This window comes from Gouania willdenowi, unplaced genomic scaffold, assembly GCF_900634775.1.
Source record: "Gouania willdenowi unplaced genomic scaffold, fGouWil2.1 scaffold_345_arrow_ctg1, whole genome shotgun sequence".
NCBI classification, from domain to species: domain Eukaryota; kingdom Metazoa; phylum Chordata; class Actinopteri; order Blenniiformes; family Gobiesocidae; genus Gouania; species Gouania willdenowi.
This window is the reverse complement of record NW_021145108.1, coordinates 76,950-99,241: the sequence shown is the minus strand read 5'-3', so window position 1 is coordinate 99,241 and position 22,292 is coordinate 76,950. Positions and strand designations below refer to the sequence as shown.

Below are 22,292 nucleotides of genomic sequence, written 5' to 3'. Positions count from 1 at the left end.
TTAGTTTGTATCTCATAATTCTGACTTTCTTTCTCATAATTATGATTTTACTAACTAATATTTACGAGTGATTTTTTATTTTTTTCATTATGCATGGCTAAATCCCAGGGATGGGACGATATACAAAGTTTTACGACACAATATGCGATACTGGGCTCACGATAATAGAGACAATATTGTTGTAAAGAAAAAAAAGACCAAAAATAAATTGCAGGTTGAGAAATAACCCATGTTTTTGTTTCACTAACTCTGCATACTGACATAGAATCAGATTATGATCTTTTAAATTTAAGTAAATATAACATAAACAAAACAATAATTACAAAATTATTGTCACTAAAACTAATGATTAATAACGCTAATGATATCAGCACTTTGGTTGTTGAATAAAAAAATTACATACATATATATATATTTGTAAATATTTTTTTTTTTTCACTTGGGAAATTTGGCGCCCCCTGGCTGTATGGCGCCCTTAGCATTTACCTATATTGCCTATATAATGGGCTGACCCTGACCACATCCTCAACCAATCAGGAGCATGTTAAAAAAGAATCACCTTCTTAGAATCTACCGTTTCCCTGGAAACCAAGCAGTAAACAAACACTGGAGATGAAAGAGAGCTGTGACTTAGACAGAGAGCAGTTGCTTCTTAGTCAACATTGTGAAGAAGACAGTTTTTGTGACTTTTAAAGAAGTTGAGTGTAAAATGTCCACTTTTCTGTGTTCTGATACTTCAGCTGCAGCAGGTAAAAAAGACTCAATGAGAAACAGGGTTTTTATACTTTAGATAGGGACTTTAGACTTGAAAGTGGGTGTTAATACAGTGGTATAGAAGCAAGTAAATCTGTCTCCTCATAAAAATAGTTTCTGTATTTTATTCTCAAGATGGACAATTAGGCAATATCACATGAGAGGGAGTGTTGTTGTGCTGAAATATCAGCACTGGTGCGATTTGGTCGTAGGCATGAGTGAGCAGGTATAGATAATCACACCAGTGCTGATATTCAACACAACATCACCACCTAGAGTGTGATATTGCTTCTATACAACAATATTGCAAGTGCATTTTATTAGTTATTAGTATTATGTGACTCTGTGAGGGAAACAAGGTTGTTGCCAGGCAACACAAAAACATTTCCTAACGGACAGTTGATTAATGTCATTAAAAAATCCCAGAGCTGTTGTTGCTCTATATCAGCACTCATTGAATGTCTCTTGTCCAGTCAAATTACTAATTGTTGTATAAGTGTCATTAAGGCCCTTCCTCACAACACAATTATGTGATCACCTTTGTTCACTACAGACACAGACACAGACTGAACTACTCAATACTGACCCTCTGTTCTTTCTTTCCACACTCACAGCAGCTGAACGTCCAGTTCTCCGCAGCAGCACTGCAGATTACTCCATCCTGGAGCGTATTGGTGAAGGCAAATTTGGGCTGGTGATGAAGTGCCAGAACCTTAAGAACAATGAGACGGTGGCTGTGAAAATCATCAAGGAGGGCTTTGAACAATATTTTGAGCGTGAGGTACCTGTTTACACCTTCTAACATTTGATGGCTCAGGTTTCTCTACTTCTAAACTCTATGAACAATATTTTTGTTATTAATGTGTAATCACTTTAACATGGTATTGTACTGTTCAATGCAATTTTGAGAATACACAAATCTATTTTTAAAATATCTGTATATTTTTAACCCAATATTCCATCTAGATATCATATCGATAAACATGTAAATGTTAAGCTAATAGCCATTGTCCATTTACACTTGTTTGTATAGCTTTTGTACTTATTACTTGACATGTTTGTTAATATCAACATTGAAACCAAACTTTGTTCACATTTGCACTTTTGTGATATTTGCAAATTCACAATATAAGATTTTCTCAGACCTGTTGGAACCAGCCAAAGTATTTAACATCTAATTGTCTTTTTCTTCTTCTGTTTTTTTTTCACAGATTTCAATGCTAAAGATAATTAGTGTCCTTGATACTGACCGTACAAATTTGCTTACATTTTACGAGCATTTTATGTACGTGGGCTACAATTGCCTGGCATTTGAACTTCTTGAGGTCGACCTTTACGATCTGATGGAAAACCGAGAGTGGGAATCCCTGAGTGTGAATTATATCCGTCCAATTGCTGAGCAGGTATGGTTGGCACGCAGAACTTTAGACTTACTGCAACACCGAAACAAAAAATGACAGAATTCCTGATTTAAAACCTGAGCTCATACAGCAAATGGACAATGTTTGTTCTAAACCTGTGTCTTCTGATCTCGTTTCTGCAGCTATTGGTGGCTTTAGATGCCCTAAAAGGCCTTGGAATCACACACGCAGACATAAAACCTGACAATGTCATGGTGGTCAGTGGGAATATCCAGGAACTGAAGGTGAAATTAATCGACTTTGGTGTGGCTGTTAAAACTTCCAGCATGAAGCCTGGCCTTGTAATTCAGCCTCGAGGATACAGGTAGGAGGATTTCTCCTCACATGGCTTAGCTGTGGTTAGGACAAATCTGTAATGCATTGTATTGATATGTTTGTCATAGATTCTCACTCTTATCTCACATCCTTTCTCCTCAGGGCTCCTGAAGTCTCTATTGGCCTTCCTTTCAGTGAGGCCATTGATGTGTGGGCCCTTGGTTGTGTGCTTGTATTCCTCTACATTGGAGAAAACCTCTTCTCTGTGTTCTGTGAATACCAAACGATGAAGCGTGTTTCAGAGCTCCTTGGGTTACCGAGGGACGACCAGCTTCAGGCCGGGGCTTACACCAGTTGCTTCTTTCGTGAGGCCGAGGAGGGCTCAAAATGGCGACTGATGGTAAGAAATGAAGTTTTTTTTTTTTTTCTGGCAATCTCAAGTTCACCAAAGTTTAACTTTCCAAGGAACTTCATAACACCCATCTTGTTTCCCCAGACACCAGAGGAATATGAAGCTTGTAGCAGCATCTCAACTGAGGAGGACCACTATCTTGTTGAGTTCTCTTCTTTGGATGATCTGGTCAATGTAAGTTTTTCATAAATGTCCATAAATGTCATTGTCCTGATTAAATCTTGACTGAAGCTTGTGAGATATCTTGACCATAAACTACTTATCGATATGTCTGATGTGTGAGTTTATGTAATGACCAGTTTTTTGTATTTTAAATGCAGGTTCATTCAGGAGAAGAAAGTGGTGAGGTTGAGGACAGAGAAGACTTTGTGGACCTGCTGAAGCAGCTTCTCTGCTTGGATGGAAATGAAAGGATCTCTCCCTGTCAGGCTCAGTTCCATCCTTTCTTCAGAACATCCCACCTCAACCAGCAGGAGACCATCAGACACCATCAACCCTCATTACAGGCTGATGAGTCCTCCTGCCATGCATCAGATAAAAAGTCTGTTCTGGATGATGCCTCTGCATCCAAGTCATCAGATAGTGACACACTGAAGTTGGCCACTGCAGAAGCTGATGGTCTCCCTCCTCTAACTGACTTGGACTTGGTGTCTGCTCCCACTCCTCATTTAAATGATGACGTTCTGGATCAGTCTTCAGATGGAGTTACCGGCTGTTTTGGTTCTTTGAAGAAAAGGATTCAAAAACATTTCAAAAGAATCAAGACTTTCTTTTTCAAACGCTAAATGCTTGTTGTTGTAAACACATATATTCAATAGTTTATTTGAAATATTTTTTTTGGATTTTCACAATCATTTTTTGAAACAAATAAACATGTAAATATGTATTCATTTGTTCATGTTCCATGTTCTTCTTCCGTGTTATAGTTTAAGAGCCTCTACATCTCATTTAATATAATAATTGACTTAAACTGGTGGTGATCAAAGAACAGGTGGAAAAACGCTAGAACCTTGATTGTTCTGATTGACTCAGATTTGACATTCAGCAGTTAGATTAAATCAAAAACAAAAACAGCCTTCCACCACCTAAAGAACATCTCCATCTCCTTAAAGGTGCCGTGCACACCTCTGAGATCCCTCTCTCCTAATCCCTCCCCGCTGCTCTCTAGCCCTGCCTCCAAACTTCCCAAAGTCCCTCCCACAGGAGCTAACAAGCTAACTTTAGTCCGACAGCAACATCACAGTAATAAAACATGCTCTGTTAAAAGCATATTACTGCAGCGCTTCTTTCTCTCTATGTCAGGGGTGGACAATTGTTTTTTACATGGGGCCACATGAGAACAAGAAAATATTATGGAGGGCCGGACCAAAACTGAACTGAAATCTGCATAACATTAATTGTGTTTCTTTATATAAAGCAGTAAATAACATTGTTTTGATAAGCTGGAAAGACTGGTGAGAATATATGTTACAATTGAGCAATAAAAGAGAGAAAAAAATGACATTTATTCACTAAAACTTCCCAAAACAATGGTTAACAAAATGTGAACATTTTTACAGTTTTTGATTCACTATATTTGTGAACATTTTCAGCCACATTCAGTATGACATTGTATGACATATTGGAACAATTAGGTGCCTACATTTGTTGGTTAATCACATTCACACTCATTGTTTGAGCACCAGGGCCTTGTGTTGAAATATTTACAGACAAAATCCTTGAGATGTTTGAAAAAATTAATAACAAATCATTAATTTTGTGTGGTGACTTCAATATAGATCTGGGAAACCCTTCAGCATCAAATGAATTTAAGAATGACATGAAAAGTACGGACCTATACCCAATGATAACTAAACCAACAAGGGTGACCACTCATAGTGCAACTACCATTGACAATATATTTACAAATGTACATGGTAAATTAATCAGTGGTATCTTTATGACAGACGTGAGTGATCATCTCCCTATATTTATAATTTATGAGAAAACCTGTTATGACATTGTACAAGATGAAATTACAACATTCTTTCGAGATAAATCTAGTAAGGCTAGAGAGGCCTTCAGAGAAGATCTGAAGAAACAGAACTGGGATAGGGTATACAGAGATAATGTTAATACCGCCTATGAGGCTTTCATGACAACATTAATTAATCTATATGATAAAAATTGTAAAATATCCAAAACGAGCGCTCATACCAACAAAATGCTGTTAACAATCCATGGATGACAAATGGACTGAAAAATGCCTGCAAGAAAAAAAACTATTTGTATAAACTGTTTCTAAGAACAAGAACCAAAGATGATGAAGTTAGGTATAAAACATATAAAAACAAATTAGTTAGAATCATAAGAAGGCAAAAAAGGATTACTATAATAAATTGTTAGACAAAAATAAAAATAGTACAAAAGACACATGGAGCGTAATAAATACTGTCATGCAAAAAGGCAAGATAAAAACAAAATTTCCTCATTATCTAACAAAGAATAATGTTGACATTTACAATAAAACTGAAATTGTAAATGAATTCAATAATTATTTTGTAAATATTGGCTCTACTTTGTCACAACAAATTCCAGATGGAAACATCAATGATGGAACAGTACCAGATAATGTTAACAGTATTTTTCTTGAAAGTGTACAAGCGAGTGACATATTACCATTGTCCAGAAGTATGCCAACAAAAAATCAAATGATTATACTGATATGAATATGGTATTGATAAAGCAAATTATAGATGTAATTATTGAGCCTTTTACCTATAGCTGTAATTTGTCATTTACTTCAGGGATATTTCCAGATCACATGAAAATAGCCAAAGTTATTCCACTCTTTAAAAAAGGAAATAAATCTGAATTTTCTAATTATAGACCAATATCATTACTTCCACAGTTCTCTAAAACTCTGGAGAAGTTATTTGTGATTAGACTGAATAAATTTCTAAATTAATTTAAGATTTTAAGTAATAGCCAATATGGGTTTCGTCCTAACCACTCAACTGCTACAGAAACTATGGAACTAAATGAAGATATCGCCAATGCTATAGACAAAAGGCACTATCTATAAAGCATCTTTGTAGATCTTCAAAAAGCGTTTGATACGCTCATTCCACTCATTCTTCCAAGAAATCACCATGTCACAAAGCTGTTAGCCAGACATTATCACATGGAGGTAAAGCATCAAGGACGACAGTTTACAGAAGGAGCCATAAGAGCAGCTGGCTTCTGGATCGTTGCTGGCAAAAGAATGATAACATCACATTTACCACTGTGTGACCTGTCGAAAGCTTAGAGGTAAACAGCAACAGCAAAAAATGGCTGACCTTCCTCCTGAAAGGCTTGACACATCTCCACCTTTTTCCTACGTCGGACTGGATGTATTTGGTCCATGGACAGTTGTTACTCGTCGCACAAGAGGTGGTGCAGCTGAGAGCAAAAGGTGGGCCATTCTGTTTGTCTGTATGAGTACTCGAGGTGTCCACATTGAAGTCATCGAGTCACTGGACACCAATAGCTGTGTGAATGCCCTGCGGAGATTCTTCGCAATCAGAGGTCCGGCAAAGCAATTCTTGTCAGATAGAGGTACCAACTTTGTCGCAGCTAGTTCGGAACCTGGCATGAATCAGCCTGATGAGAAGACAACAAAAATCCTTGCCTATCTTCACAATAATGACTGCACATGGAAGTTTAATCCTCCACATGCCTCTCACATGGGAGGTATCTGGGAGAGGATGATTGGTGTCACTCGAAAGATACTGGACTCTATGCTTCTGCAGAACAAACACAGTTGTCTGACACATGAAGTACTGTGCACTTTGATGGCTGAGGTTTCGTCCATAATCAATGCAAGACCGCTGGTCCCAGTTTCATCTGACCCCTCATCACCATTTCTGCTTTCACCTGCAATGCTTCTGACACAAAAACCACCTGTTCTTCCTCCACCAAGAGAGTTCGTTGGAAAAGACTTGTCAAAAGTCAATGGAAAAAGGTACAAGCCCTCGCCAATGAATTTTGGAGTCGCTGGAGAGACGAATAAATCTGCACCCTCCACTCAAGACGAAAGTGGCTCAAGACCTGCCGCAACCTGCAACCTGGAGATATTGTGCTCCTGAAGCAATCACAAGCTGCCCGAAATGCATGGCCAATGGCTATAATCACCTCAACATTCCCCAGCAGTGATGGTAAGGTGCGCAAGATTGAGGTGAGGATATCATCCCAGGGAACCGCAAAGACTTTTCTGCGGCCCATCTCTGAAGTCATTCTTCTCCTTGAGAATGACAGTAATGAGTAAAGTATTCAAGTAGTGGCATTATCATGCCAGACGGGGAGTGTTCTGCCCTGCAGGTTAATAAATAGTTTAATTTGTTTCTTAAAAATAGTTGATTATAATTGTTGTCTTCCAGTTTAGTTTGTAATGTTAAAAGCACAAATGCACATTAATATTACCCAAAGGTGTATTTTATTTTGAAGAGGCTTATAAGAGTTGCAAGGTATCATGGGTAATAAACCTGCCAGCTAGCGTCAGTGTGCAGTGTAATGGTGGATAGATGATAGCATACAGCTACATCTTCCTGGTTTAAAGTTCTTCTACACTTCAGAAAGCAATGGCTGTGAGTATATACTTTGTTTAAGAGCTAAAGTAACCTGATTGTATAACTTTTAGATACTTTATGTGTGTTTAAAGAGTTCGTTTTTGTGGCTTGAAAATACTGCTATTAGATTGTATTGCCATGCAAAAAAACGCCATCTTGTGGTACATAATGGAACAGCAGAAATATTATTGTTACTTTTTACATCTTGTAAGCATGTCTACATGACATTGCATTTGTTTAATGGTTTAGTAGTGATTTAAATGTTTATATTTTTGCAAGAAGACCAAGTGGTTAATTGTGTACATTTTATTTTGTGTTTTGCTTTATTGCAGTTTCACTCGTAAATAGCATGAGTCTTCATGTCACAAGGTTTTGTGAATAAAGGGAGCAAGACGCTCTGAACCTGGCTCGTAAATTCGAGTTTGGCTTGCTGTTTATCTGCGTTAACATACTGGGCGTATACAACACGTAGTGAGAACAGTACAGTTACGTTTTATGGGCTTTTTGTTTTATTAAAGGCTCAGTAAGTGTGATTAGTTGTAATTGAACTTTAGTCATTTAGGATGTAATTGTAATTGATTTCAGGGGGAAAATAATAATTGTAATTGGAAAAAATGCTGGTCAACATAATCAATTTAGTTGTAATTGAACATGGATAATTGAAGTCATAATTGTAAGTTTGGCAGAAGTATGTGTAACTGTATAAAGTGAGGCTGTAGTCAACAGTGCATTACCAGGTTATGGTCCTCATCCATCCGTCCCTCAGTCACTCCTTTGGTTATGACAGCGAGCGCAGATCAAACCTGATGCTGCTGGATGACAGAACTCTAGTGTTTATAGCAGGAAACCTGCTTGTACTGCTGCAAGTTCACACCAAGGAGCAGAGATACCTGCGTTCCTGCAGCGGAGAAGGAATAGGTGCTATCACAGTAAACTGATCTCCTGACACACTGACGATGTTATCATGCATACTCTGCTCAACAAATGTATATTTAACAAAGTACCTGTAATGTAGGCCACTTCCAGTCTTCTGTCCCCAGTTTTCTGACCAGCTTCTTTTGTTGTGACTAATATTAATCACATGTATATCTTTATGTATGTTTGTGTGTAGGCTCATCCCAGTAATGAGTACTTTGTCATAGCTGAGAAGGGAAACCAGCCTCTCATACTCGTCTATGAATATCCCTCATTGAGACTCTACCACATCCTCAGAGGTAAACATGATACATAATATCTATTAAGCATTTTTGTCATTTTGGATGATGGAGGCTGTTTTCTTATTTGCCATGTGTGCAGGAGGCACAGAGCAAGTGTACAGCTCTGTGGACTTTAACCTGGATGGCAGCATACTGGCCAGTGTGGGCGGAGCCCCAGATTACATGCTGACTCTGTGGGACTGGAGACATGAGGAAGTGATGCTGAGGTGCAAGGCATCCTCACAAGAAGTCTATAGAGTCAGATTCTCCCCACACAACCCAGAACTGCTCACCTCATCAGGAACTGGACACGTCAAGTAAGGAACACAATGATTACCCCTGACTAGCCTGGAGATAAGCCACACCCACTTCCTTACTTTTTGTAATGGCCTGTATTAAACATGATATAATAATACAAGGAGATTAGGATGGATTCCAGGCTAAGTACAGAAGGTGCAGCAGGAGCACCAGTGGCTCCAGGTGTGGCTTTTCTTCACAAGAAGGTATTTTATGTAAACGACTAAGATGTAAATATGAATAAAGCTTTATGTGCTTCACTGAAATAAAAAAGAGCACATTTTTATGATAAATACTAGTTCAAAGCTTCAAGGTTCCTGGGGAAACAAAGCACTTCTTTGAATGACAAACAGCTCAATCTGACTGATATCATCTTGTTATGGTGAAATGGAAGGATGCAATAACAGAAATATTGAACTTGTTCATTATAATTAGAGCCCTGACGGTTTAATCTCGTATTTATTTATTTTTAATCCTGAGCTGCTGTTTTATTGAAATGAAAAGGATTATATACTGAATCAGGACACGTTAGTGAGTTTGAACTTTGTTATTTCAATCCAATAAAATTCCACTGAAACTAACAAACTGAACACCACAAATCACTGCTTTGAAAAATGTCAGGGAAAAACATTGTTTTTAAAATAAATAAACAGATATAAAAATAGTTTGATAAATATTTGGTAAATTCCAGCAAATATACAGGTATGGGGGAAAAAGATGACATTTTTAAATTATAAAAGCAAATCATAAAAAGAAATACTCGTGTTAATAAAATTATGCTTCATAAAAAAAAATGTATGTAAATGTATTTTTCTAACTTTTTTAGTTTTTCAGTTTAAAGACTATATTATAGCTCTAAAACCAACTAATCTGCAAAGGAACACGTGAATTGAGCATCATCTTTTCAAACAATTCCCTGGCAAGGTTATTGTGTAACATTAAAGCTTTTGTGACCGTTATTACTAGTCCACACTGCTTAAAGCTGGGGTATGTAAGTTTTTTTTTTTTTTTTTTTATTTGGTAAAAAAATCAATAATCATTTTTAATATATTGTATTGCATATTGTAATCCAGTGTTCTGAGTGGACAGTGAATCTCTTCTCCATCTCCTGGCTCTGTAAATGATCTTTAAAAATGCAATGTGATGCTTGGCTTCAGCCAATCAGAGATCTTTCTACCACCAGGGTGATCTCATGAGTTGTTTTAAGCATTATTATTGGCTGCTCAAGCTGCTCTTCAAAAGTTGATGCGCTTTCTGGATCTGAGAGTAGGGACAGTCCCATGGCTTTATATTCTAGCTGAAGTCTCTTATCCGGCTTTTGGCACAGCAGTTACACGGCAAATCAAGAGGAAAAAGGAAGACCGAGATGGAGAAGCAACAGAATAAAGGCAAAAACGTGTTCAGGAGGAACAGAGTCCACAGGGTCGGTGTGTGCAGCGAACTGCGAGTGGTCTGCTTTCAGTCAGCGCAGTCCGCCTCGAGTCAGAGAGAGTGAGAACAGATGGAATATTTAGCTTATTAAAAATGATCTAAGGTGGAAATAACAGACCCAATTCATCTGCAGTGTGGACGCAGTGTGTCTGCTCTGATCAGCTGAGAAATGACTGCTTGTGTTTGCGGAGCAGCTGTGACTCTGACCCTCTTACTGTCCTCACAGCAGTGAGTGATACGTGCTTTCATGTCTCGAAAACATCAGAAAACTCTCCAATAACACAAGATGAAGTTCCTACATTTGTTACTCGTCTCTCTGGAGAAAACAGTCGCAAAGAGTTCCACAGTGTGAGCGTGCGCGCAAGTTTTGTTTAGGAGGGGAGCGTGGAGTGCCTCACGATTCTACATACCCCAGCTTTAAAGAGTGGTGTCTGTCTGTAAAGAACTTGTTTACTGATATCATTGCATTGTGTAAACATAAAGAATTTCTTTCATGTTTGTTATTTTCTCAGGTTGTCATGTATCTTCATGTTATTTGGCAGGAGTGTCATAATTATGAAGATAAAGACTTTTTAGAGGATGAGAAAATATTAATATTACAAATGCATATTTCAAGTCATCAGAGTAATCAACAAACTCCTCAGGCCAGGATTTAAAAATCCTGCTTTCTACCTCCTTCAAAAAACATTAGTTAGTGAAGACTTTTGTTGTGAAAAAAGACCTTATGTGACACTGTGTGATTTTATTTCTTCTTTTTGCATCCTGTTTAGGTTTTGGACTATTTCTCCCACATTCACAGGTCTCAAATTGCAAGGGGTTATGGGATATTTTGGGGAAACATCAGCCACTGACGTAGAGGGATTCGTGGAGCTTCCTGATAGAAAGGTAGGTCACCTGCTCCAGTTATGCAGTACCTGGCATTATAACTTTCTCAGTTCAGAGATGACATTCAGCTCAGATTCCTTTCATGCTTGTAGCCAAAGACAATCCTAATGTGGCATTTGCTAATTGATACAGATCCTACAACCAGCTTCTTCATGTGTTTAGGAAACTAGGATAAAGTTCTGCTAGAGAAAAGAGATGTGTTCTGGCTTTGTGACCAATTTAAACTGAGCCTGACTTCTGTCACCGGTTGGTACAGTAAAATCAGTTGTAGAAACCATCTTGTTGCTGATGTAGTGTAAGACACATGCATTTTAGTAAAGAAATTAAAAACAAATGCACTGCTAAATACTTCATTTGGAGCAGAAAAATAAGGATTCACAGGGACAGCTTTTTATAATTTTCACTATCTCTGTACTAGCTTCTGGAAGTCAGATAAAGGTCATTTGTGTGAATAATTTGATGTCACAATTTGTTTTTGGTCAAGTTTGTGTATATTCATAACAGCTCTGATTTGTTGGTGCCATTAGTACGCAAATATTTCTACTCTCCGCTCCTGTCCCCCCATGTTGAAAACAACTAAACCCCCCCCTACTTCTGACAAAACATTCTTTGTCTTAAGTCAGAAAAAACATGAAATATATAGCTAAAACTTTGTCAAACCAATGACAGGTCAATTATATTTTTACTGAACATAAGGCCAATAAGCAAATGTTAAGGACAGATTTTAACTACATTTTCCTCCGATGATTTTAATACCATTAATATTCTGGCCCATTTAATGGTTCATGACAAACAAATTGACTGGTTTCTTACTTCTCCAGTGCTTTTGGTTCTGCATTGACTGAGTCTTCTCCTGGTTAGGTGGTAACAGGTACAGAATGGGGTAACCTGCTGCTGTGGGATAGAGAGGCCATCAAAGTGGAGATCTGCCGAATAGAGCGGCAGAGCTGTCATGTGGGGACAGCACAGCCCTTTTCCTTAGAAGATGGACTGTTGATGACTTTCGGTTCTGATGGGGTGATCAGGGTACGATTAATCTTCTCTACGTGTTTTATTTTGAGCAGGTATATAGGGGATCACATGCAGCTTATTCATGCTGACAAGGCAGGAGACAGTATTGGCTACAGGCGACTATCTGTCTAATATTGTGTGGCCCCTAAAGTAAACACACAAAATGACTTCAAAAACACATAAGACAATAGAAAAACTCACAAAACAGCAGAAATTCACAAAATTGCTCTAAAAACCTATAAATGACCAAAAAATACACAAAAGGACAGCAAATATACCAAAAATTACTACATAAACATTGACTACAAAAAAAACACTCAAATAAAAAAAAACTACACAAAATGAATTCCTAAAACACACAAAACAACAAAGATACACAAAATTTCAGAAAAATATACAAAATACAAACAAAAGACAAAAAATTACAACAAACAAATACACATAAAAACCTTGTTGTTTATTCCTTTATTTATGAACAGATTGGTTGTTATTATGAACGCTGACATTAACATGGATAATGTGGCCCTCGGATCGAACTATCATATTTTTGTGGCCCCCGCTGTAATAGAAGTTGCCCATTTCTGCTGTACTGGATGCCAGTGTGTCACAGGGTCACCACCTACAGACACTTTCATTCACACAACATTATTCAACTGATGCCAACAAACCACTATTGTGTTAATAATTGTCAATGTATGACTCATCAACATCACAAGAACAAGTCTCTCATTACTTTTGAACTAATGAAGGAACTTCATTATTAGTTCTTCATTTGGAGCTGCTTTCATTTCATTTTTGAATTGACCCTTAAAAGAACAAATCTGTTATTGCATGTGGAAACCACACCATTATTCTATTTGTATGTATGGTGTATGTCTTACTATGTAACTCTGCCACAGGGCTGGGACATTGAGAAAATCAACATGGCTGACACACACAGTGGAAGGTTAGAAATGGAACCCATTAATGAGCTGGTAGTTGGACACAATGTCTGCCTGTCGTCTGTGATGAGGAGCCCCCTGCCCAACTCCTTCATCTGGTTTGCCCAGGTCAGATGCAAAATCATCAACACTTGTGTCTACAATGCACCATAACGCTAGAGTCTGTACGGTGTGTTCCTACAGGATTCCAATGGATCCATCAGGAAACTGGACCTTTCTTTCACCAACACTGTGAGTGAAGATTTATTTATTTTATTTTATTTATTCAGTTCATTTCCGACATGGTTGCATTCACAGAAATTCATTTGACATTCAGAGCAAAATCACATCATTGTTTTTTTTTTTTTTTTTTTTTTTTTTTTTCATGCCGGAAAGGGCGACGGAAAAAAGCATTATGCTTATCTAGATCCGTCCCCTAATTTGAACACAGATAATTTTACATCCAACCTCGTTTCTTCCCTTTTTTTTTTTTGTGATGTGTTCTCGTCTGCAGTCATTGTTCCTGTTGTTACTCCTCATCACAGTCTTTTTCCCCCGTATTTCCACGAGCTTTCTTTTCCAGTCGTTGTTTACGTTCCTCCAACTCTCCAAACGTGAAGTTCTTCTTCTCTCTGAGAACCTTCGTATCCTCTGAGAGTCGCCTCAGCTTACGATCCATCAGAAAGGCACATGCACAGACACATACCCCCATCATTAGCAGGCCAAAGATCATGACTCCTAGCAGATAGATGTCCTCCACATCCTCCACTTTCAGCTGGGAGAGACAGAGCATCTGGCTTCTCCCTCGTGCGTCCACGACATATCCACTTGGGTATGTGTCCTTTGGACACGGTATTTCGTGCTGAAGCAATTGCCTCGTTGAGAAGATTTTGTCAATGGTGCTCAATGACCAGTTGATGAGTTCCATGTCGTTGCTGTAGAGTTCAATGGAGAGTTGACTTGAGATCTGTATGTGTGTAAAAATGTCCTCCTCGTTTCGTTCTTAAATTGTTTCAGATTATCTGACTGTTGTGTCTCTTTGTCAAGGCTGTTCCAGAGGTTCATGGCTCTATACACAGTACTATGTTTGCCAACGTTTGATATGATCCTGTTTGGTCTAAACACATTATTATGTCTGAATTCGTAGGGATTTTGATTGTAAGTGAAACGTTTTTGGATTTGATGTGGTAATTTTTCTGATGAAGCCCTAAATGCATGTATTTGTGTGTTATAGTGTATTATTTCTTGCAGTTTTAGGTATTTTGACTTCTCAAATAAATCGTTTGTGTGTGTGTTGTGTGGTACTTTATGTAAAATTCTTATAGCTTTTTTTTGTTGTTTAAATAGTGGTTCAAGATACGTTTTGTAGTTATTACCCCATATTTCGGAGCAGTAATTTAGGTGCGATGCTATGAGTGAAGAATATATTGTTTTAAGTGATTTGGTATGTAGGATTTGTTGAAGTTTCCATAGGATGTAACTGCTTTTGGCCACTTTGTTTTTAACTATTTGTATATGTTTTTTCCAGGTCAGCTTGTCGTCCATCCACACTCCAAGTACCCTATATTCTTTTACTTGTTCTATTATTTCCTTGTTTAGTTTCAGTCTTATATCTCCTGTTTTTTTTCTCTTTCCAAAGTTAATGAATTTTGTTTTACTGACGTTTAGGGATAGTTTATTTACATCTAACCATGTTTGAATTTTTAATAGTTCTTCATTTGTTGACTCTATTAAAGTGTTAATTTCTTTGCCTGAGCATAGAATGGTTGTGTCATCTGCAAACAATGTTAGTTTTAGGCAATTGGTGACTTTGAAAATGTCGTTTATGTATAGAATGAACAGTTTTGGCCCCAAAATTGAACCCTGAGGAACACCACACTGTATGGTTTGGCATTTTGATGTGTGTTCTTCAAAGTCAACATATTGTCTTCTATTTGTCATATAGCTTTTAATCCATTTTAAGGCGTTACGCTTTATTCCGTAATTTTGAAGTTTTTCTTCTAGAATATCATGATTAATTGTGTCAAAGGCTTTTTTTAGGTCCAGAAAAATTCCAAATACAAACAGTTTTTTTTCTAATGCTTCTCTTATATTCTCCGTGATGTCAATTATAGCCATTGCTGTTGAACGTCCTTTTCTAAATCCATATTGTCCTTCATGTAGTATATTATTGTCTTCTATAAATTTGTCGAGTCTGTTCATGAACAGTTTTTCCAGAATTTTTGACAGTTGTGGTAATATTGATATAGGTCGATAATTAGTGAAATTACATTTTTCTCCACCCTTGTAAATCGGTCTGATTTTTGCAATTTTCATTTTTTCTGGGAATACCCCATTCTTGAATGATAGATTACTTATATATGTTAGTGGCGGGGTTATTTCAGCTGTTATGGTTTTTATTAGACTCATAGTTAGATTATTAACGTCTCTGGATTTTTTTGAAGTACTGGTAGTGATTATTCTGTCCACCTCTGCTTCTGTTACTTCTTCGAGTACAAGATACTTATCAATGTCTTTCTTCTCATTGTCAAAATGGTTCCATTTAAGTGTTGGGTGTTTATTTATCTCTTTCTCTATGTCTTTTCCAGTATTAATGAAAAAACTGTTGAGTTCTTGTGCTATTATGTTTTTATTGTGTTCTTTTACATTGTTTATTATAAAATGATCTGCATTTTTTTCTTTGCATTTGCGCATGGTTATGTTATTTATTATTTCCCACAATTTTTTGTTTTTGTTTTTATTCTCTTTTAATTGTTTTTCATAATATTCCCTTTTTTTTTCTCTAAGTAAATTATTAACTTTGTTTCTGTATTTTTTATAACGTATTTCTGCTTTTAATGTTTTTTCTGTTATATATTTTTTATATAGTATGTTTTTCTTTTTGCATACGTTGGCTATTTTCTTATTAATCCATGGTACATTGTTTATTTTACTTTTGGTTGTTATTTGTTTCAAAGGGCAGCATTTATCGTATATTGTCGTTATTGTGTCTGTAAATGTGTCATATGCTACGTTCACGTCTTCTTCCTTGAAGACACTCTCCCACGTCTGTCTTTTTATCTGTTGTTTAAAGTTTTGTAATTGTTTTTCTCCTTCCAGTCTCCTGTATGTCTGTGTGTTATGATTTACACGGTTCTTCTTCTCTTTTGCGTTTAGTATCAGAAATATTGGTAAATGATCAGAGATGTCATTTATTAATATACCACTCTTTACATCTGTGTTTTGTATGTTTGTGAAGATGTTATCTATCAGTGTTGAGCTGTGTTTATTAATTCTGGTTGGTTGCGTTATGAGAGGTTTTAATCCATTTGTGTACATGCAATTGGCAAAGTCTTCAATGTGTGTATTTTTTAAAGGATTTAAAATGTTTATATTGAAGTCTCCACATATCAGTAATCTCTTATTTTTGATTTCTTCTATCATTTTGGTTAGTTTCTCATTAAATATGTCTATTTTACAGTCAGGTGCACGATACAAACAGCAGATTATTATCTTATGTCCCTCTGGACTTGTAATTTTCACTGTTATACATTCCATTACTTCTTCCACAGCTAAACTCAAAGACTCTATTATCTCCATATCTATATTTTCTTTTATGAATAGTGCTACCCCTCCTCCTGGCTTATGTAATCTGTTCTTATAGACAAATTTATATCCTTTTATCATAAAATCCATGCCTTTTTTTTCATTCATCCAAGTTTCTGACAGTGCTATTATGTCAAATCTATACAATGTTGAGATGTAATCCTTAATGTCTTCAAAATTTGCATACATACTGCGACAATTACAGTGAACAAGTGACAGACCTTTTTCGTTCTTATTTTCCACTTTGAAGTCATTCTCTGTGTAGTAATGGCTGTTCGTGTATTGTTTCCAATGTGAAAAGTTGTTTGGGTCCACTTCGTCTACTTGATTAATCTCCCGTTGTTGATGTTGATGATGTTGCGGATGATTTTTAGTGATTCTGTCCATATCCATGACCTTTATCAGTGTTCTTGACTTTTAGGCACCTCATTCGTATTTTTCCAGGTCTTCCATCCTTTGGACTAGAACGGGTTTTCCATTTTCTCCTCCTGGAGGTGTGATGTAAATCCTGCAGCCTCTGGTCCAGTTTTTCACAATTTTTCCTCCTTTCTTTAGTTGGCGTGCTTTCCATGCAATACTTGCGTTTTGCTTCGTCAGGTTCTCGTTCATAAACACCATCGTTCCGGCCAGTTTTCTTCCTTGTTTCATTATTTCAGCTTTATATTTCACGTTGGTGAATGTAATTTTCACATCTCTGGTGTCTTTGCGTTTTGGCAGCAGCTGGCAGTTGTTGATGTTGTCTGGGTTCACTTCAATGCCTTTCGAGTCCAGGTAATCAATCACCTGTTCTTCAATCGATTTTTCGTCTTCGCTGGTCTGATCCTCAGTTTGTCTTGTTGCACTGGCGTAGCTCCTTGGCCTTATCTTTAGGCCCGTGATGATGACATCCTTTTCTCTTTCTTTTCTTTCCAGTTCTTCAACCCTCGCATCCAATGTTTTTATCTTTTCTGCATTCTTTACATTTTCTTCTTTCAGTACCTTGACATCATTCTCCAGTATTTTCAATGATTTCTCCAAGGCATTCGTCATGTTCTCCATCTTCATAGATAGTTCCTCTTTCATGTCCTTAATCATTTCTTTAAGCTCTTCTTTGAATAGCTTAAAGCTCTCTTCCATTTTTGGTGGCATGTCTGGGCCCAGTTTTCTCAGATGCAGCTGGTCGCTGCTCGCTGGTAGTCAAGGTCGCGTTATCAGCCGGGAGTGTAGCTTTCCCGGAGAGAGCTGAAAACACGTCTTTCTCCCTTCCTTGTCTCAGGAAGAATGATGGTTTCCCTGAATTGATTTTCAGATCATTTACATGTTTGTTTATTTTTTTATTTCCGACAATTATTGGCTTTGGTGTCTCAACTGTTGGGGTGGGTCACAGAAGTCTGTCGTAGAGCCTTTCCAGGCGTAACAGCATTGTACCATTTTTACATTACATTTTGAGTTAGTTTAGTTTAGTTTCAGTCCTTAGAATTATATTTAATGATAGATGACAAAAAACGATTAAATATATAATGAGAAAAAGGGATTAATAGGTAAAAGGTCCTAAGTAGGCTATTTGCCTGTGGGTGAAAGTCCATTTCTTTTATTTTGAAGGGTATTACTACTAACTTTTTCTTAGAGTACAGTCTATTTAGGCATCACCACATGGCAACAATTTAGTACTTTTTTTCCCGCTAACTAACATTGCTTTTCACTAATTAGAAAATAGGTTTTCAAATGACAAGGTAATTTTGTAATGTATTTTTTACTCCACATTTTTCCCCTAGTTTTCAGCTTGCATATACAAATGGCAGCCAGAGACACACTATGGGGCCAAATACATTTGACCACCTTATATTTTTCAGGGTTTAGGCTGGCCCCTTATCTTTGTTTAAACCTGCCTGTGATTTTATGATCACAGGTTCAAACAAAACATCTTATTTAAATGAATTTGAGAAGTAAAATATGACTCCATTTGTGTTGTGGCTTGCTATTAAGAAGTGATGGTGGGTCCTAAACAGTGAAACAAAGGCTGTGGTTACATCTGTATGTGCAGACTCCAGATCCAGAGTGCCTGTTTACTTTCCATGCCGGGTCAATCCACGGTCTGGATGTTTGTAAAACATCACACCTCATGGCCACGACAGCTCCTGACCGTGAGTACGCACACACACAAGCACACACACACTTGACATTTACAGAAAATGCTTTCTTCCTTGGATTAGTATGGAATAGTCTCAGATTCTTATAATCTCCTTAACATAATCTCCTTTTTTGAAGTTTTACTATAATCCAGGTCTCGAAAAAGAATTATACTAAACCTGGCCAGAGGCCGGTTATACAGAATTATACAAAAATTGTAAAAACTGGTGTTTAATCAACGTGTCTGTGCTCCAACTATTGGTTTAGCATTATCGTTGCAGATATTGCTCAGACTTTCTCCCTCGATTTAATTTCGGGGGAAAATCCCGCTCTATCCCAGTCATTGCTTATGTGTCCTTGGGCAAGGCACTTTTCACACATGGCCTCGTATGAATGGGTATGAATTGTGCATGAATAGGCGTGGTTTGCCCCAGGGCAGCTGTGGCTACAATGTAGCTTACCACCACCTTTATGACTGGTGTGAATTAATTATGGTTTCTGTAAAGCACTTTGAGTGTCATTAGAAGTGTTATATGAACACAAATACGTACAATTCTAAAGTCTTGAACTATTGTCTAGATGTCTTTACATATTTGCTGTTTTTTCTCTCTTTTTCCCTCAATTTCAAATTAAAGGTCAAACTCCTGTTCCACACAAACATATGTTAACTGATGAAATGTATAACTAAATGTTTAACCCCTTTCCGATCATTTCCACATTTACAATCACCTTTTGCATAATGTGCACAATCTTAATCAAAACATGATCGGACCAGTCCATGATTTCATTAGTCTAAAACTGTATTATGTTGTCTGGAACTAGACAAACAAAGAAGCATCCAGATTTTGAATAAAGTCTTAAAGCAGAACTAAGTAGCATGCAGTTAGCGCTGCCCCTAAAGGTTCCTTTTGGTTATGCCACTGTCGTGAAAACTCTGCATCCCCCGCCGCCTGCCCCACGCCACAGCTACATGCTTTTCTCTCCCAAGACGGTAGCAATCGATCACTGAAAAATCCTAATACAACAGTGACACTACGGGTGCTTTCACACATAGTCCCATGTGACCATGTCAACAGTATGAGGAAGAGAGACAAGTAAAATAAATGAATGGGAGTAACACGGAAGGGAGTGTGGCAATGTGTGTGGTGTGTTTGTTTGTGTGCTGACAAAGCGGCTCTGAAAATGGATGGATAGATGGATGAATATTTGTGTGTGTGCTGCCTGATGAAGGGCTGGCTTGCGAGTGTGTGTGCGTGCCTGTTGCCGCGACGACAGTCTGTGTGATTGCTGTGTGTTACTGCTGAGCTGTCACTGCATGGAGTTGCTCCGTTCCTCAGGCAAAGATCTTCTCTGCCTTTTTTTGACAGCCTCCACCATGATATAAGTTTGAGAAAAGTGAATTTGTAGACAACCGTGTGCAGCCACGGGGCTGGTCATAATCTAGCATTAGTTTGTACTGGGCTGTCGTAAAGCAGTACGTCTTGCCACCGGGTTGGAGGCAGGGAAAGTTGCAAGTGTGGTTTTCTGGCCAGAGACAGCAGGGAGAGATGAAAGACCCCCCAATCACCCCATAAACACTTGTATTACCCTCACAGGAACTACGAGAAGGTTTTATTAAGGTGAAAAGGTTACTTGGTTCTGCTTTAAGAAGACATTAGATTAGTGATGATTAATATAATTAGATTATTTGAGTTCAGGTTTTATTGAAACCTCAGTAGGTGAAACCAGCCCTCAGTGTTTAGATTGAGTTTGATGATATTTTTAAGTCATTAGTATTAGATATTAGAAGTTATAGAAGTTGAGTTTTTTGCTTGTATAGGTTCAACACTATCCTGCTTCTCTTCTCAGGCTTAGTCAAAATTTTTGACTTCTTGGCCAAAAAACAATTGACCACCAGTTGCTTCAACCAAAGTGGGACTATCATCAGCTGGGCTCCACCATGGGTATATTTGCTGACATCTAAATTTGCATTTTTAAACATTTCAGTTTTATTTATTCACCTTTCACAGTAAAACCAGCTTGACAACTTAGACATCATCAATACTTTTCTGGTTTCAACTGTTAGGTGAAAGCGAGCAGTGGTCTGCTTGGCTTTGAGGATGGAGTCGTTCGTTTATTGGAGCTATACAGACCTCAGAGTTTGTATGCGGTATCCAGAAGCAGCTGTGAAGAAGATGGCAAACTGCGCCTCAAACAGGCCTTTAAACCTCACAGTGAATCTGTAACTGCACTGGCTTATGAGCGTAATGGGGAGATCCTGGCTACAGGGGTAAGAAGAGGTTTAGTTGTGCAGTTTTATTGAATTTTGCTGTAGATATGATACTGTATATGATATGATATAATGAAAAATAAGCAGGTGTTACATCATGAGTTTAAGTCCAACAATAAAACTGACAGTTCTCAGTTCTTCCCCACCCCGAACCATTTTCCTACGCTGACTCCCTCTTCCCTTTCTCCTCACTTAGGTGTAACACTGCCCTCTGTTTTTATATTCTCCCTTTAATTAAGTGTTTCTTATCCTTCCTTAGAGAGGGCTGGTAATGGTCACAATTATGCAATAAAATCAATTAATTCATTCATGACATCCTCCAGTTTGGGAACCACTGATGTAAACAATCCTACCTTTAGACATCTTACTACTCTGAAAGCATATCTAAAATAGATTAAAACATAACTTTGTGACATTGCTAAACATTAGAATACACGGCCCTTTGATTATATCACTACACTGCCTATCCTTGTGGATTTATCCCTTGTTCTCCAAGTCTGAAAACATGTACTATATTTAATTTATATAATCCGAGTCTCAAATAATGAACGTAGATGTCAGATTTTTGTTCCTCTGTTTATGACTGTTATACAGGTGAACTGTCTTTAACAAGAACTTAAACCACTATGACACAACAATAACAAACTATATTGTAAACATTGTAACCTCTTTATTTTCCAGTGCAATTTCAGCAAGTGTAGCTTGGTGAGTTTAAATAGTCGAGTAATGAATAAATAAAACATTTGTAACCTTAAGTCTTTTTTTGTAACTACTCAGAGCGCAGACGGAACAGTGTTCTTCTTTTCTGTTGGGGAAAAGTACCTTCCTATCGGCTTTATCCATGTTCCCAGCCCAGTGCAGGCACTTGAGTGGTCTCCTGCATCCCATGTAAGTCTTATTCAACATCCTCACCATATAGTGCTGCAAAGATTGTGTCCTGCTGAAAAAAACAACTATTCAATCGATTTTCTCTTCATTGTCTTAACACAGAGCAATAACAGACTGCTCATTCTGTGTTGGAGTGGGCATGTGGTTGAAGTGGAATTGTCCCAATCCCATGGATCAGGAGCCACTTAAAACCTTCCTGCTGCCTGAGCTGCACAGGAGGCCATTCAGGGTTCAGAGGTACTCAAATCTAGAATCAAGGTCTGAAGCCCAA

General features: G+C 37.6%; 2 protein-coding genes across 2 annotated transcripts; both read left to right on the top strand.

Moving 5' to 3' along the window:
* The first annotated feature begins 614 nt into the window (after nt 1-614).
* On the top strand, nt 615-3,626 carry LOC114459786 (homeodomain-interacting protein kinase 2-like). Its single transcript, XM_028441932.1, has 7 exons — nt 615-749; nt 1,368-1,534; nt 1,965-2,156; nt 2,297-2,478; nt 2,592-2,829; nt 2,926-3,015; nt 3,162-3,626. The coding sequence occupies exons 1-7, from the start codon at nt 710-712 to the stop codon at nt 3,624-3,626; spliced, it is 1,374 nt and encodes a 457-aa protein (XP_028297733.1). The 5' UTR covers nt 615-709.
* Nucleotides 3,627-7,427: 3,801 nt separating this feature from the next.
* LOC114459785 (cilia- and flagella-associated protein 44-like) lies at nt 7,428-22,210 on the top strand. The gene is made up of 14 exons (XM_028441931.1): nt 7,428-7,448; nt 8,168-8,359; nt 8,542-8,644; nt 8,727-8,943; nt 11,125-11,239; nt 12,101-12,265; nt 13,150-13,299; nt 13,375-13,422; nt 18,779-18,878; nt 20,713-20,807; nt 20,930-21,133; nt 21,815-21,838; nt 21,911-22,021; nt 22,124-22,210. Exons 1-14 carry the CDS (start codon nt 7,443-7,445, stop codon nt 22,208-22,210), a joined length of 1,617 nt encoding a protein of 538 aa, XP_028297732.1. The 5' UTR covers nt 7,428-7,442.
* The last annotated feature ends 82 nt before the right edge of the window (nt 22,211-22,292 follow it).

Coding starts and splice junctions, on each gene's coding strand:
- LOC114459786 (XM_028441932.1), top strand. CDS start 710: ATGTCCACTTTTCTGTGTTCTGATACTTCAGCTGCAGCAG. Junction 750..1,367: donor TGATACTTCAGCTGCAGCAG/GTAAAAAAGACT, acceptor CCACACTCACAG/CAGCTGAACGTCCAGTTCTC. Junction 3,016..3,161: donor CTTTGGATGATCTGGTCAAT/GTAAGTTTTTCA, acceptor TTTTAAATGCAG/GTTCATTCAGGAGAAGAAAG.
- LOC114459785 (XM_028441931.1), top strand. Junction 8,645..8,726: donor ACTCTACCACATCCTCAGAG/GTAAACATGATA, acceptor CCATGTGTGCAG/GAGGCACAGAGCAAGTGTAC. Junction 21,839..21,910: donor ATTTCAGCAAGTGTAGCTTG/GTGAGTTTAAAT, acceptor GTAACTACTCAG/AGCGCAGACGGAACAGTGTT.